The sequence below is a fragment of the Carlito syrichta genome, unplaced genomic scaffold (assembly GCF_000164805.1).
Source record: "Carlito syrichta isolate Samal-C Ts95f unplaced genomic scaffold, Tarsius_syrichta-2.0.1 Scaffold306782, whole genome shotgun sequence".
NCBI lineage: Eukaryota > Metazoa > Chordata > Mammalia > Primates > Tarsiidae > Carlito > Carlito syrichta.
The window spans coordinates 323,338-340,276 of NW_007250878.1; the positions used below are offsets into that span (position 1 = coordinate 323,338).

The 16,939-nt window shown below is 35.6% G+C and overlaps 1 protein-coding gene across 1 annotated transcript in view; it reads left to right on the forward strand.

Moving 5' to 3' along the window:
* The window catches only part of CEP350 (centrosomal protein 350), a 133,365-nt gene that overhangs the window by 68,434 nt on the left and 47,992 nt on the right, over nucleotides 1-16,939 (forward strand). The window contains exons 21-25 of the mRNA XM_021715172.1: nucleotides 81-250; nucleotides 5,295-5,491; nucleotides 6,056-6,240; nucleotides 6,739-6,826; nucleotides 13,342-13,488. Coding sequence (XP_021570847.1) covers nucleotides 81-250; nucleotides 5,295-5,491; nucleotides 6,056-6,240; nucleotides 6,739-6,826; nucleotides 13,342-13,488 — 787 coding nt within the window. The remainder of the gene's footprint in view (nucleotides 1-80; nucleotides 251-5,294; nucleotides 5,492-6,055; nucleotides 6,241-6,738; nucleotides 6,827-13,341; nucleotides 13,489-16,939) is intronic.

Genomic DNA, 16,939 nt, shown 5'->3' on the forward strand with positions numbered 1-16,939 from the left:
GCCAAGTAAAAATTTACTTTGAAACTAGGATCCTTCTCTTACTTATTCTTTTGGTTTGTTTCCACAATACCCGCAAGCAGAAGTAGTAGTGGTAGCAGCCGTCAAGAAAGTCCTTCAGTTCCAACTGGTAAGGAAAATGAGAAGAAACTTCATGGTGAAAAGATGGAAAGTTCCATTGATGAACAGGTTCAGACTGCTGCAGATGATTCTTTACGAAGTGATAGTGTTCCATCCCTTCCTGATGAGAAAGGTAACTTTCCTTGTACATATATCCACAGTTATTTGTATGGAAACTCAGGAAAAGATAATTGTTATTATAAAGTGGTAGATAACTTGACTGAAACTGTTCTAGAGCTTTGTGGAAGTAGAAGTTAAAGGTGATGGACTTGGATATTTAGCTGAGATTTTTTAAAGCAAAGTGTTGAAGGTGTTTCTCCTAAGTGCTTATGGTAAATTAAAGGAATTGTTAGGCACAAAGGAACCAGAACTTGAAGATTTGGAAAATTATCCACCTAGCCATAATTGCAAAAAATGAGAAAGTATGTGCTGGAGAGAACATAAAGACTGTGGCTTGACAGTCACTTCATAAAGAGATTATCCAGGGATTTGGTCAGCCATCTCAGCAGAAGCCACAACAGAGATGACATTATACCAGCAGAGACACTGCCAGTTTGGAATAAAGAAGTCAGGGTGAAATAAAGGAGGGCTTTCAGACTTCTAGGATTCTGTAGGATGGGGCAGTAAAGCTTCTCTGGCTGTGAGCATGAATATCCTTTGAGAAAAGGGAAATTAGAAATCAGCAAGGCTGCCACTGTCACCACAGGCCCAGGTGGCAAGGCTGTCTCTTTCTTAGTCTCAGAGAAGGTGGCCATCTCCTCATTTTTAGGGACCTGTCTGCTTCTGCTCATGGCCTCAGGGCTGAGGGTGTGAGGCTGCTACCCTAGTGGGCCTGGAAGGCAGGACTGCCATTTTAATGGGCCCAAAAGATGGCGCTACCATCACAGTTGGCCCAGAGGGCAGAGCATCAACCAAAGAAAAGTATTTTCTAACCTTACGATCTAATGAAATTTGCCTTGCTAGGTTTTGGACTTGCTTGGGACCTGTCACCCCTTTCTACTTTTCCAATTTGTTTCATTTGGATGGAAATGTCTATTCTGTGCCTGTTTCACCATTGTATTTTGGAAACACATAATTTGTCTGGTTTCATAGGTTCACAGCTGGACAGGAATTTTGCCTCAGGATAAATTGTACCCCAGGTCTGACCCATATCTGATTTAGATGATATTTAGATGAGACTTTGGACTTGGATTTGATGCTGGAATAAGTTAAGACTTTGGGACTGTTGGTATAAGGTGAATGTATTTTGTATGCAAGAAGTACATGAATTTTGCAGGGCCAGAGGGTGGAAGGAATTGTGTCCCCTCTCAGAGGTGTATGTCGGTGTCCTGAGTCCCCATGTGACTATATTTGGAAATAAACCCTTTAAGGAAGTAATTAAGGTTAAATGAGAACATAGGGTGGCCTCTAATTCAATAAGACTGATATCCTTTAAAGAAGAAGAAGAACCAGAAGTGCACACATCAAGAAAAAGTCAAGAAGGTGTTTGTCTGCAAAACAGGAAGAAAAGCCTCGTCAGACCTTCTGTCACCTTGGTCTTGGACTTCTAGCTCCAGAACTGTGAGAAAATAAATCTATTGTCTCAGCCACCCATTCTGTGGTATTCTGTTATGGCAGCCCAAGCAAATTAATGCAATAGTTTATAAATACTGGGAGGCAGCCTCAAATTTCTTAGATAAATATACACAATCAGAAATGTTTTGTGGGCCAGGCACAGTGCCTCATGCCTATAATTCCAGCCCTTTGGGAGGCTTAGGCAAGAGAATTGCCTGAGGCCAGGAGTTCAAGACCAACCTGGGCAATATGGCAGGTTCTTGTCTCTATAATAATTTTTAAAAATTAGCAAAGCATGGTGATGAATGCCTGTAGTCCCAACTCCTTGGAAGGCTGAGGCGGAAGGATTGCCCGAGTCCTGCAGGTTGAGGCTGTGGTATCCATGTTCATGCCACTGTACTCCAGCCTGGGCAACACAGTGAGACATCAACTAAAAAAAAAAAAAAAAAAAAAGTTTGTGAACCTGTTAGGTTAAATGGTAATGAAATTTGTTTGGATCAGATCTCATGATGACAATTTCCATATCATGGGAGTAATAAAGGATACAGAGAAATAATATAGGGATTATCCAAGTGTCTCCCATAGGACAGAGTTAACCTCTACTAAATTGTTTTCTCAATAATGATGGTGTTTGTAATTAAAGTACTAATGGCAAATTTAATTATTGATAATATATGTGAGCCTTATAAGGAAAACAGTAACCATGCATGACTTATTTCATGCCATATCTCAAGTATTTGCCATGCTAGCTTCCAATAATAGTGAATAAATAATTGTCAAGTGACTATTTTAAAATGCCATGAAAAATGACTTTTTAAAATTTATTTAATTTCTTTAGACAATATTAAATTACTTGCACTACTGCTACTTCAGGTCATAATGAAGGAACAGTGACTAGATTTACCTTCCCTCCTAAAACAAGTAAAATACCAGGCAAGACATATGAAATAACTGGTTTCAAGACATTAGACATCAAGCAGTTGATGATGTTGACTCTTGAGAGACTCAAAACAGATGAGTGCTACAGTTTCATCAGTTACTATCTAGAGAATTTCCAGACTGCAGAGCATGGAGCCCATTGGTCACCTGAGTTAAGGAAATGGAGGTTAGGAGTCTGGATAGGCCAATGAAGCTAGAATTCACAGGGCAACTACAATGCAAAGAAACTGAAAAATTAAAAAGCTCACATGTAGAAGAAAACATAAGAGAAAATCTAGGTGACTTTTAGTTTGGTGATGACTTATTAGATTTAACACCTAAAGAAATCAATGAAAGAAAAAAAATTGATGAGTTGTACTTAGAATTAAAAACTTCTACTCTGAGAGGCAATGTTAAGAGAATGAGAAGATAAGCCAGATTGGGAGAAAATGTTTGCAAATCATATATATTTGATAAAGGATTTATATCCAGAATATTTAAAGAACTCTTAAAACTCAGTAACAGGAAATCAACAAAACAATTTAAAAACGCATAAAAGATCATAACAGTTCATTGAAGAAAATATACAGATGTCAAATAGACACAGGAAAAGGTCTTCAGATTTTAATTAGAGAAATTAAAATCAAACTCACAAGATACACTTTGTGCAGTATCTAGTAAGATACCCTTACTAGAATGGCTAAAATCCAAAAAACGGACAATAACAAATTGGTGGCAAGGATGCAGAACAACAGGAGCTTGCATTCATTGCTGGCAAGAATGCAAAATTGTACAGCTATTGTGGGAGACAGTTTCATAGTGTCTTATAAAACTTACCGTATAACTTAGCAACACATGCATAGGTATTTGCCAAGCTGTTTGAACTTATGTCCACCTAAAAACCTATTCACTAATGTTCATAGCAGCATTATTCGTAATTGCTAAAAACTGGAAGCAACCAAGATGTTCTTAATGAGGGGAATGGACAAACAAGTTGGTACAGCCATACAGTGAAATACAATTCAGCTATAAAAAGGAATAAGCTTTTGATTCATGCAGTAGCATGAATGAATTTTATTTTATTTTATTTTAGTTTTTGAGTTGGAGTCTCACTCTGTCGCCCAGACTGGAGTGCAGTGGCCGCTCTCGGCCATCGCAGTCTCGACCTGCTGGGCTCTGGCGATCCTTCCACCTCAGCCTTCCAAGTAGCCAGAATTACAGGTGCATGCTACCACGCCCAGCTAATTTTTTGATTTATTGTAGAGATGAGGTCTCGCCTGCCCAGGCGGGTCTCGAACCCGTGGGCTCAGGCACTCTACTCACCTCAGCCTCCCAAAGTCGTGGGATTACAAGCTGAGCCACGGAGCCCGGCGCATGAATGAATTTTAAATGAATTTTACTAAGTGAAAAAGCAAGCCAAAAGTCTTGTAGTGTGTTATATGACTCCATTGATATGACATTCTGGAAAAGGCCAAATTATAGAGATGGAAAACAAATGAATGGTTTCCAGGCATTAGGGGGAAAAGGAGATAGTTGACTACAAGGGGGATGCACAGGTAATTTGTAGGGTGAAATAACTGTCATATATGGTATTTATATGTCCTATATGATGTTATACATTTGTCAAAATCCTGAAACTGTATCACAAAGAGTACATCTTAACATGTGAACCAAACATGCACACACACATCAAGCAGGATATTGGGAGATGCTAAGATGGAATGCAGTCTGTAATTGGTGAATCTCACTGTATTACAAATATATGGCAAAACCACATTGAAGGGGGGGGTAGAGGGAAAAGAGCTAGTATAAGTGCCTTCAGAAAATTGTATTTTGAGTGGAAATGATAAGCCTAATACAAAAGGAATAGTACATAAATCTATACTCTTGTTGACAAATTTGTTTTTTACAAGGGTGCAAGTTAGCAGTTCTTTTATGTGTATTTGGGTTGTACAAATGGGCATTGGATGGTGGGAACTAGGTTTCTCAGTGTTGGAGAGGGAAGTTACAGATACACAAGAAAGGAAGACTAGAATGATCTCTGATACTAGATTAGACTCAGAGATAACAGTGTGAATTCATGTTTTCACTGACTGGATGGATATAAAAGCAAATGAAACCAGTGCTCTTTGGAGAAATGACTGATTCTAGGGCTGCAGACAAAATGTAAGATGAGCCAGGAGCATCTTGTAGTGTCAGAAAGTGAAGTATTCAGTAAACAAAACGATGAGAGGCAGACGTGTCAAAGGCAAACAGGAACCAACCTGAAAGAACTGTCATGTTTCTAATTAAGCATGGAATTAATGATGCTTTAAAAAATATTTTAATTTGCATTTCTTTGATTGCTAGTAATGTTAAATTTGTTTTTCACTTTATTTTAACTTTATATTTCCTTTGTGAAGCATCCGTCATGAACTTTTCTCATTTTTCTATAGGTGTATTAGTGGTTTTCTAATTGATTTATAAGAGCTCTTTAAATATGTTGTACATTAATCATTTACCGTATGTCTTGTTCTAGTATTTCTAGGTATTTTAGAGTTTTTTCTTATTTACAAAGTAAATGAATTTTATTATTTCATGTAACAATTAATAAATTGCTAGTGATCTGAATTTATGTTAGATTTATGAAACAAAAAAGGCTGCTAACTGAATACCTACTGAGAACGGTTTATAGTGATAAAAACTGCTTTCTCCATATCTTTTAGATTCAACTTCTATTGCAACAGAATATTCTCTGAAATTTGATGAGTCCATGACAGAAGATGAAATAGAAGAAAAATCATTTCGATCTTTACTACCTTCTGAGAGTCATCGCAGATTTAACATGGAAAAGAAAAGAGGTCATCATGATGACTCTGATGATGACGCTTCCCCAGAAAAGACTACACTGTCTTCTGTCAAGGTATGTTTTGGTTTGTATGTGGAGGTAAATGGTCATCGATGTGTTCTCCCAAAGGTATGAGGATACATTTTATACTTTGACTCAATTGTCAACTGCCAGAATGATTTTTTCTAAGATATCCATTTTATATTTTTCTTATAAACTGTGGCTTCACCTTCGTTGTAAAGTAGAATACAAACGTATTTTTTGGAATAGTATATAAGGTCTTTGAAGATCTAAGCTATATTCTCTCTATAGCTTTTTCACTTGCTTCAGTCCTCTAACACTTTATTCCATTTAGAAATTTGCATTCATTCTTCCTACCAAATTGTAAACCTTTTGGTTAATGGGAACAAATTCTTACCTCTCTTTGTGTCCCTGGAACAGTAACTGGCTTGCAGTGGTTGTTTATTAAAATCTTATTGACTGACTAAATTACCTCTTCTGTGCCTTTTTAAAGAATGTTCTCTTACGTGGTTGGTGGCCTTGTTCAATTTATTTTTATAAATGCATATCTCATTTAATAAAGTTAAATTTCAAAAGGTTTAGAAGATGATAAACTTGAAATAAAACTCTCTGCTTTAGGAGCTGAGCATGCCATTCTCAGGAGGACAAGATAGCTTCTCTAAGTTTACTATGGAGATGGTTCGACAGTATATGAAAGAGGAGGAAATGAGGGCAGCTCACCAGTCTTCACTCCTGCGTCTCCGTGAAAAGGCCTTGAAGGAGAAAACTAAGGCTGAATTAGCCTGGCTAGAGCATCAAAAAAAGTAAGTTCTTTCAGTGAGTGTAGTTTTCACTAATTTTTTCTTTCATAAAAAAGAAATGTTTTATGTTTTAATATGTTTTTATTTCCTCATGTAACTTGATTTGCGCAACCTACAAATGTATCTCAATTTGAGCTAGAAACGTGGCAGTCATACTTGATTTGTGTGACTTTTAAGACCTCCTTCCTACCTACTTAACATTTTCTTTGCATATTTCTTTTGTCACTTAACTGACTCTCATGTTGTCATTTTATATTTAATTCCTTTACAATGTTGTAAATTTCTCAAAGTCCTTCTATCTTTAAAGAATACAATCTAGGGTTTTCATATATACTCAGTAAAATACTACTGAGACATGAATTGCTGCATGTAGCAATTAGCTTCTACATTTGAACATGTTATATTGGGTCTGTAGACTTTTTGGTAGTCAAGAATTCTTGACATTATACAGGTAATAGAAATTTAATCTAATTTTGTCTCAATGAAAAATATTATTTGCAGACATCTACGAGACAAAGGAGAGGATGATAAAATGCCTCCACTCCGGAAAAAACAGCGTGGTTTGCTCTTAAGATTGCAGCAAGAAAAGGTATGTCAGGAAAAAACACCCTCTTAAGACAGATTATCACACGACAAGATAGTTTGTGGAATATACTATTTTGCCTCATCTTTTTTCTTATTATTGCCTTAATAACAACAGTAGTTGATACCACTGTTTATGCCCATGCTACTATAATTACAGGTGTGTTGCTTGGTAGTCTACTATATTTCTCCTAAATTAGAATTATGTGTCACTGCTAAAATTATACTAATACAGTATTCAGTCAAACCTTCTGCCTTCATGTAAGTAAAATACTTTGAAATCTTTTGAAATGCATATTTTAGAAATTAAGGTATGTGTAAAAGAATCTATTTGGATTAATTTTTTAGTTATTGTTTCCTCAAATACGTTCTCATGAAATATAGATTACTTATAGACAAATATTTTGGCTTGGTGGACTTAGAAAGACCTAAGTTCTGAAGAGGCATGGTGGTGTGGTGGAGAGTTCAGGCTCTGGAGGCAGATTGCCTAAACTAAAATCCCAGCTCTACCAATTACTAGTTTCATAACCTTGGACAAGTTACTTAATATTTCTGTGTCTCAGTTTCCTTATCTGTAAACTGAGGATAATAATAGTAACATACTTTAGGGTAGCTGGGAGGAATGAGTTAATACAAAAAATAAACTTAGAGCACAATGGCTAAATGCTCAATAAATGTTAGTTGTTATTATTGAATTCCAGCTTTGTCCCTTGCAACTGTGTAATTTTTAAGTAGCTCTCTGAAGCTTAATTTCCTCATCTGTAGGAGTGGGATTATACTTCATATGGTGGTGTGAGGATTAAATGAGGTAACATGTAAAGTGTGTTTCGTGGTGTCTGGTAAGTAATAGAGTCTAGTTTTGTTCTCACTTACTGACCTGTTATTAGGTACTAACTACTGTGTTAAATGGTTTATGAACCTAATTATTTGAGTTATTTATTAGATTATCACTTAAATAGTTTTTAAAATAAATTCATCCCAGGAAACATTACTGATGATGTGAATTTGAACACATTCTGAACTCTGTTTTTGAAAAGAGTGTTGTCTTTTTAATCCAAAAAAAATTATTTTTAAATAAATTAAAATTTTTTCTTGATTAAAATAAATAAATATATAACTTTCTGTAGTGTTATATAACTGTTTATAAAATAGAACAAAAATTAGATTTATAAATATTTTTTCCTCCCGTTCTGTGGGGTTTCTTTTCATTTTCTTGATACTCTCCTTTGAAGCATTACATTTTTAATTTTGATATATCTGGTATTTTATGGCATGCCAACTAACAATACATTTTTTGTTTTGGTTTAAAAATATTTCATTTTTATTTTTGAAAGTTCTTTTAATTGGTATAGAATTATTTTCTTTCAACACTTTTAAAGATATTTTCCAGTGTTTACCAATTTCCATTGTTTCTGTAAAGAGATCAGTTGTCTTAATGTTGTTCTTTTGAAGGCTCCTCTTAAATTTTTTTTTTAATTGTCTGATTTTTTAGTAATTTTTCTATGATGTGCCTAGATGTAGTTTCCTTTGTATTCAACTTATTTTTGTTTGCTGAGCTTCTTGAGTCTATGGTTGGTTGTATTTTATCCATTTTTCAAAAATTATCTCTATGTATTGCTTATGCCCTATTCTCTTTCTCCTTTCCTTTAGGGACTTCAATTAGACATAGTCTCTCCTGATTTGTTTTGTTTTTATTTTATTCTTAAAACAAAACAAAATAAAAATATTGTGCTTCTATTTGGAAAGTTTTTATTTACTTGTCTTTTATTTCATTAATATGTCTTCTGCTTTGTTAAATCCATCCAGTGTGTTCTAAATTTGACTCTTTTACAATATCCATTTTGTTCTTTTTTTGTAGATTTTAATTTTTGTTGAAAATCTCTGTGTTAATCTATCTTCTATACTTTTTATACACATTCTTCATAGTTTCATTAACTTTCTTGTCTGCTATTTCTTCCTTATCTACCAGTATTTGGCCATTTGTGGGTCTACTTCTGTCGTCTGTTTTTGTTTTTCATTATCATGTGGTCCTTTTTCTTTGCATGCCTAGCAGTTTTTTTACTGGATACTGTTTATAAATAACTACAAAGGCTCCAGTTGATGTTCTCTTTCTCCAGAGAATTTATCTTTTATTCTGCTATGCTGTTAAAATCATCAGCTGTTCACCTTAATCTCTTCAGAGACTGTACTGGATTAGGGTTGGGCTATAGATTTAGTAACCTTCAGTCTACTTCTGGTTTGCATTGTCCTTGGGTTGTGGTTCTCCAGGGATTCACTGGGAAACCCAGGTAAAACTTTTTTACTCAACATAGGAGACTGTGGGAATTTTTCTGATTTTGAGAGGTTTCTGTCTTAGCTTTCTATCTGTTGCTTCAGAATTTGATAAATGCTTTAGGGAGCTGATGTGAGTCTCCAGTTTTGTGACTCCAGCTCAGTGTAGCTGGTTGGAGTGTCAATTGGTGTAACCATCTTAAAGCAATTGACTGCCTAGTTAAGAGCATGCATAATATATGACTCAGCAGTTCTGTTTTGGTATATAATCCTAGGTAAACTTTAACATGTGTGCAGGAGAAAATAGAAACAACTTCTTCAGTAAGATAATAGATGAAACAAACATATTCTTGCAGGAAAATATAATACTGCAGGAAAATAAATGCATGATGTATCAGCACTGTCTATAGATTTCTGAAGTGATGATAATATTCTATATCTGTGCTACCCAATACAGTAGCTCCTAGCCACATGTAGTTAGTGGTCATCATATTGGACAGTATAGCATTAGATCATCATTTATCAGAACCATAATGTTGGTTTTTATAGAAAAGGAAGATTGCAAAGAATATGTGTAGTATTATACATATTCTTAATAAAAGTTAAAAAATAATCATCAATTTTAAAAAGTAATCAATTAGTAATATATGTTCTGTGGAATCACTTATGCATCCGAAGCACATGTGGGGATGATACACTTCTGGGGAAGAAACAAAGGAAGAAGAGATTGGGGTAGAGCTTGGTTTTACTCAAGATGATTTACTTTTGGAATAGAGATTTGAAACAAATACGGAAACTGTTAAGTATGTTTAATGCCAGCAGTAGGTGTTTGATTGACTACTTACTTTTTCTGTTTGTGCTGCTTCAGAGTTTTTTTTAAAGTAAATGTGTACAAAGCACTCTTTGATCCAACTGACTGTCCCCTAGAAAGTTGCCTTATAGAAACAAAAAAATAAGAGTGTAAGAATATATGTGCTGAAATATTTATTGCAGTTGTATCAGCAGAGTTGTTTTGAAGGGGAGTGAGATGGCTGGCTTTAAGCAGTTTGGCACAATTGTATCCAAAAAGGGGAGAATATATTTTCCTGCATCTTATTCTCCCTTTCCCTGCCCCCTAGGTGGCAAATAACATAAAATAACCATTTTAATAAAATAAATAATTCACTTATACCAGTCACCATTTTGAAGTGAACAATTCATTTGTACAACCTTATGGCTTATTCTTATAAGAGGAGCAAACCTTTTCCTCTAAGTATCTCCTAGAAAAAGTCTCTTATTTCTTTTAGGCTCAAATTGGGTGAATTTTATATATTAATTGGTTCAGAAACTCAGACCTAAGTTAATGGAAGTTTCTAAATGTGCTCTATGGAACCCTGGAGGTCCCTGATAACATTTCATGGATTGGGAAGGTCAAAACTGTTTTCATGGTGATACTGGGATATGAATTTTCCCTTTTCACTATGTCTACATTTTACTAAGTGGTGGAAAACAGTACTGAGTAAAACTGCTGGTGCCTTACCACAAATCAGTGGCACCAGACTGTATTGGTAGTCATCATATTCTCCACTGCTACACACTTGCAGTTAATTTCACTTAAGAATATCTTAACTACATAGTAAAAAATCATGTTTTCAATTTTATTGTCTTGAACCTTTGAGTACATGTCTTTTTTTTGTATTCTGTATGAGAAATGGGAGGTCCACAGTGAGGCACTTTTGCTGGATACCAGAATTCACTGATTAACACAAGGAGAGGTACTTGTGTAGTTGTTTGAATTAAAAACCCATTTTTTCCTTGAAATACCATTTTTACTCTCTTGAGAGGATAAGTCACAGGCAAACTATGCTAATTCAGATTTGGGTATCTTACAGCTATTGTCTCAGAAATGAACAAAGTATGTCATCACTTCAAAGAAAACTGACAGTATTTTTTGCCAGTGATAAAATTTAAGATTTCAAGCAAAAGTCAGAATTTTGAAAAATTTTTATCTGCCACCCAATACTAAATAATTTTTCTTTTAAGATTAATGGTAATATTAATTGGTGTGGTTTTTTTTTTGGATACTGCATAATGAAGTGTGCCAACATGTAGAAAATCTGCATAATTCAGTGAACCAACATTTCCCAAATGACCGATGCATGATGTTAAAAAATTAAGCTAGATAATAGATTTGTAAAACTCTAAATGCCACTTTTTTCACTAATATTTTCTATTCCAGAAAATATAGTTACTTTCTGAAAAATGCATGAGAGAATGAGAATGGAAAAGAATAAATAATGGCTTAGTATTATAAATATAGTTTGACCCTGAGAGTTCCCTGGAAGGGTCTCAAGGTCCCTCCAGCAACCCCTTAGATCACACGTTGAGAAATGATGCTCCAGAGAAATTCATCAGTACGTCCAAGGAGACAAAAAGTATAAGCCTGTTCATTGCAGCATTGTTTGTACGATAGTAAGAAATAGGCAACAGCCTTAAAATCCAACCATAAGAGTAATGGACAAATGAAATATATGCTTTTCCAGTGTAATTTTATGCAGCATTAGAAGTTCTGGTATAAGTTAACATTTAGAGATATTAAAAACAATGTCTAGTAAATAAAACAAGACTGAAAATATGTACCTATGACATTTTTATAAAATATTTTAAAACATATAAATCAAATAGTATATGCTTTTTGCAGATAAGCACAAATATTTTTAGAAGAATTGGAAAAGAGTGTGCTGGAACGATACACACCAAACCCATGTTAGTTGTTACGTCTGAAGAGTTAGAGCACAAGATTGTAGACTAGTTTTATCTGTCATGTTTTTCTTTACAAAATTAAAGAGTAGGAGAAAATATGACTGAATATTAATAGTTGTTAACTTGAAGATTTGGAAATGTGAGTGCTTATTAAGCACTTTGTTGTGTTTTCAGTTTCAAAAAAAATCTCAAACATGATTAAAAAATTATAACAGGTTTTTATATTGTGCTTTAGTGACAAGAAAGTAGATTTAAACAAATTTATTTTTAAAAGGACTGTCTCTGTTAAATTTTAGCAGTTATTACCAGTGGAATTATCTTTGCCCACTTAGTTAGCAGCCAAAAACATAATAGTATATGGTGTGGAGAGAGATTGGTGCAATGTAGTTTTTTTTTTTTTTTTTTTTTTTTTTTTGGAGTCTCACTCTGTCGCCCAGACTGGAGTGCAGAGGCCGCTCCCGGCCACCGCAGCCTCCACCCGCTGGGCTCCGGCGATCCTTCCGCCTCAGCCTTCCGAGTAGCCGGAATTACAGGCGTGCGCTACCTCGCCCGGCTGATTTTTTGATTTATTGTAGAGATGAGGTCTCGCTGCCCAGGCGGGTCTCGAACCCGCGGGCTCAGGGCAATGTAGTTTTAAATCTTTCTAGTTGCATTGTCAGGGAGGACAGGCCTTTTTTATTATTTTTATTTTTATTTTTTTGAGTTGGAGTCTCACTGTGTCATCCAGATAGGAGTGCAGTGGCCGCTCCCGGCCACTGCAGCCTCGACCTGCTGGGCTCTGGCAATCCTTCCGCCTCAGCCTTCCAGGTAACTGGAACTACAGGCATGTGCTACCACGCTCAGCTAATTTGTTATTTATTGTAGAGATGAGGGCTTGCCAAGTTGCCCAGGTGGGTCTCGAACCCGTGGGCTCAGGCAATCCACTCACCTCAGCCTCCCAAAGCGTGGGATTACAGGCTGAGCCACTGAGCCCAGCAGACAGGCCTTTTTTAAAAGCACTTTTAAAAACTGTTTTAAGAGCCATAAAATGATTCATTATCTTTGATTTGTTTATTCTACTTTTAGGAATCTCTCCTAAAAAAACAGGTTCACAGTTCAAAATACAGGCATGAAAGCATTGTTTTGGAAAATTATAGATGCCTAAGCATTTACCAATAGAATAATGGTTACATTAATTAGTTTACTTGATATCTAACTATTAAACAAATAAATTTAAAAATTGGGTAGCATTGTGGAAAAATGTGAAAGGTACGTTTAAAAATGCGATATGAAGTTATCAGTCTATTTTCATTGTAATTATTCAAATTAAGGGATCATGTCTAATTATTTTAGTGTGTTGAAATTGTGTGCAACTTTTTTACTCCTTCACTACTTTAAAACTTTTCAGTGTTATTTTAATTCTAAAGTACTATGAGTATTTATTTTTAATATTTGATAATTTTTTAAAAATAATACTTTGAACTTGTCTTCTCCAAATCTCAGTTCCTCTCCTAACTCTCTAAACCTTAGGCAGAAATAAAACGTCTTCAAGAAGCCAATAAGGCAGCTCGGAAGGAAAGACAACTGATTCTTAAACAGCAGGAGGAGATAGAAAGGATCCGACAGACCACTATAAAACTGCAGGAGAAGTTAAAGTCTGCGGGGGAGAATAAATTGGTAAATTGCATGAAATTATTATTTCTTTTCTGTTTCATATTGCTTGCTAATATCTAACTCTGCTTCACGTTCTAGTACAATATTCATTTAAGCAGTATGATATGATTAATGAACTAAGATAAAGTTCTGTGTGTATACCATAGTCCATTTTCTGTTGCTATAGGTGAATACCTGAGATTGGATAATTTATAAAGGAATAAAATTTATGTCTTATAGTTGTGGAGCCTGGAAAGTCTAAGGTCAAAAGGTCACATCTGGTGCGGGCAGTCTTGCTTGTGGGAACTCTCTGTAGAGTCCCCACCACATGGCGAGGGGACAGAGTATGCTGGCTCAGTTCTCTCTTTCCCCTCTATAAATTGTAGCCACTAATGGTGCACTCTCATGGCCTCATCTAATTTTGATTACCTCCTGAAAGCCACCTCTCAAATGGCGTAGTCAGATTTCCCACCTTCTTAATACTGTTGCAATGAGGATTAAGATTCAACATGAGTTTCACAGGGGCAAACATTAAAACCATAGCAATGTCTTAATGTATACCGAGAGTTTTAATTTTTTCCCATGGAGTTTTCAAGTTTTGAAAGGGGCACATGATTCTTATACAATATTACTTTAGTTTAAAATGTTTTTCACTTATAAACTAAATAGGGACATAGAATCAATGGAAGAGACTATTTTGCTCTTTATATTATACTTATTTCAACTGTCCAATTTTAATATAATGATACAAGATTCCAAGGAGATATTTAGACAAAAACGAAATTTGGATTTATTCCAAGGTACTGTAAAATGTCAGTACAATTTTGAAAAATCAAGACTGTATAGCACTATAATTTTTTTAATTCCTGATAGATTTTTTAAATATACTTTGTTTTGATATGATCTCAAACGTATAGAATATTTCAAATGCAGTACAAATCTGTTGTCCTGTTTTATTTGAGAGTAAGTTGCCAACAAATTAACATTGATACATTACTACCATTTAATCTACAGACCCTTTAAATTTCTCCATTTGTCACAATAATTTTTTTATAGAAAAAGTCAGTTCAAAATCTAAAATATTACACATTTAGTTTTCATGTCTTGTAAGTCTCTTTCATTCTGGAAAATTTCCTTGAATCTCAGACCTTGATACAGTAGAGGATAACATGCCAGTTATTTTGTAGACTGTTCCTTAACTTAGGTTTGATGTTTCCTCATGATTAGTTGCAGGTAGTGTTCCTTTGGCAGATGTATCACAGAAGCAATGCTGCATTCTTCTTTTGCATTCGACCAAGTGGCACATGATTTTGATTGATTCCATTACTTATGATGTTGACTTGATCATTTGTTTAAGTTGGTGTCTACTAGACATCACTGTGTAGTCACCTTTGTTCTCTTTATAATTAATAAGTACTTTGCATGGAGGTATTAGAGATTACTTTACATAAATATCTTGTTCTTCATCAAACTTTAATTTATTCTCTTATCTATATTAATATTAAGTCATAGATTCTTGTTTTACTCTGTGCTATACTCTATTTCTATAATTAATTAGTTGATGCTCACTTTGTCTTGTGCAAATTTCTGTGTCCTTTTGATATATCCTATCAGGCTTGAGCTCGTCCATGCTGAAACATGATGTTTCAGGGTCATTTTGTAATTTTCCTGCCCTAGACTTCAAATCAGCCATTTTCCAAGGAGGAAAGTTATTTAGAAACCAAAATCTGGTGCTGGACATGGTCATTGCTATTCAGATTTTGCTCCTTCTGGGTAACAAATCTAGAAAATATATAAGTGTATGTAGATATAGATAAACACATTTTACATGTGTATTTATGTATAGTATATGAAGTTATGAGTGCATACTGATATTTCCAGTTCCACTCCAGTACCACAAATTTCTTTCTAGTTTTCTCTATTTTGGAACTCTCTTCTTTGACAGATAACCAGTTAACATTTTCCTTAACATAGTTAATGATTTGATCATCCCTCTTATGCAACCCATCTGTCATAACCACTGCTACCCCTATCCAGGTGTGGATACCTTTCTCACTCCAAGTGGGCTCTGACTCTCCATGCTGTGCTAGTCCCATCCCCTTGCCCCTTTTCTGTCCGTGCCAGGAAGTTCTCTGTGGAATGCCCTCCTCTCTGTGTTTGGGCTCGTGACTTCATGTGTTGGACCAATTCCATGTGAACATTCTTGCCCCCCCCCCACTTGGGCTCTGATTTTCCACAGATGCTACCCCCTACATTAGATGCCCTCTTCATTCCACTCAGATTCTGAAGCCCCACTCATATCTTCCTGCCTCCCTCCATCCCCACATGAACACCTGCCTTAATCTGTCCTATCTAATGACTTTAGGAATGAACTGTTTAGGAAGAGGAAAGGAAAGGAGAAGGGTTCTGCTTTGTATTTTGTACAGAAAAAAACAAGTCATGATTATCCCTATCTGTCTTCCTGAAAAGTTAGGAGAATAAATGATTATTTGTGGAGAAGACAAGCAGTTAAAGTTTTGCTTTCTGGTCTTCAGAAATAATGTATCGATTACACCAAGTGCGATGGCTCACTTTGGGAGGCCAAGGCAAGAGGATTGCTTGAGTCCAGGAGTTCAAGACCAGCCTGGGCAACATAGGGAAACCTATCTCTACAAAAAACAAAACAAACACAAAAACTAGCAGGACATGGTGGTGCATGCCAGTAGTCCCAGCTATTCAGGAGGTTGAGCAAGGATCACCTTAACCTACAAGACTGAGGCTGTGGTGAGCCATGATCATGCCATTGCACTCCAGCCTGGGTGACAGAGCCAGATGCTGCCTCAGGAAGAAAAAAAAAAAAAAGAAAATGTATTGATTAGACTAATAGTTCCTACATGTTTTCATTGTACATTTTTTTATTTTGTGAAAATATCCTGTTCCATAAGGAATATTTAGAGGAAAAGGTCATCCCTCAGTATAATTGAAATAGATTTTATGTCTTCAATTCATTCTTTTTGTCTGTACATATATTTTTATATATAGTGTCTAAATTTATATTCCTTTTGACTGGCTCAACTTTAAAAACTCAGGACAGCCGGGCTCGGTGGCTCAGCCTGTAATCCCACGCCTTGGGAGGCTGAGGTGAGTGGATTAGCCTGAGCCTGTGGGTTCGAGACCCGCCTGGGCAGCTTGGTGAGACCTCATCTCTACAATAAATTAAAAAAATTAGCCGGGCGTGGTAGCACGTACCTATAGTTTCAGCTACTTGGAAGGCTGAGGCAGAAGGATCACCGGAACCTAGTAGGTCGAGGCTGCGGTGGCCAGAAGTGGCCACTGCACTCCAGTCTGGGTGACAGAGTGAGACTCCAACTAAAAAAAATAAATAAATAAATAAATAAAATCAGGACATTTAGAGACCACATTGTAATTATTTCATGTTGTGATATTCTTTCTTTCCCTCTCTCTCTCTCTAAATACACACACACACACACACACA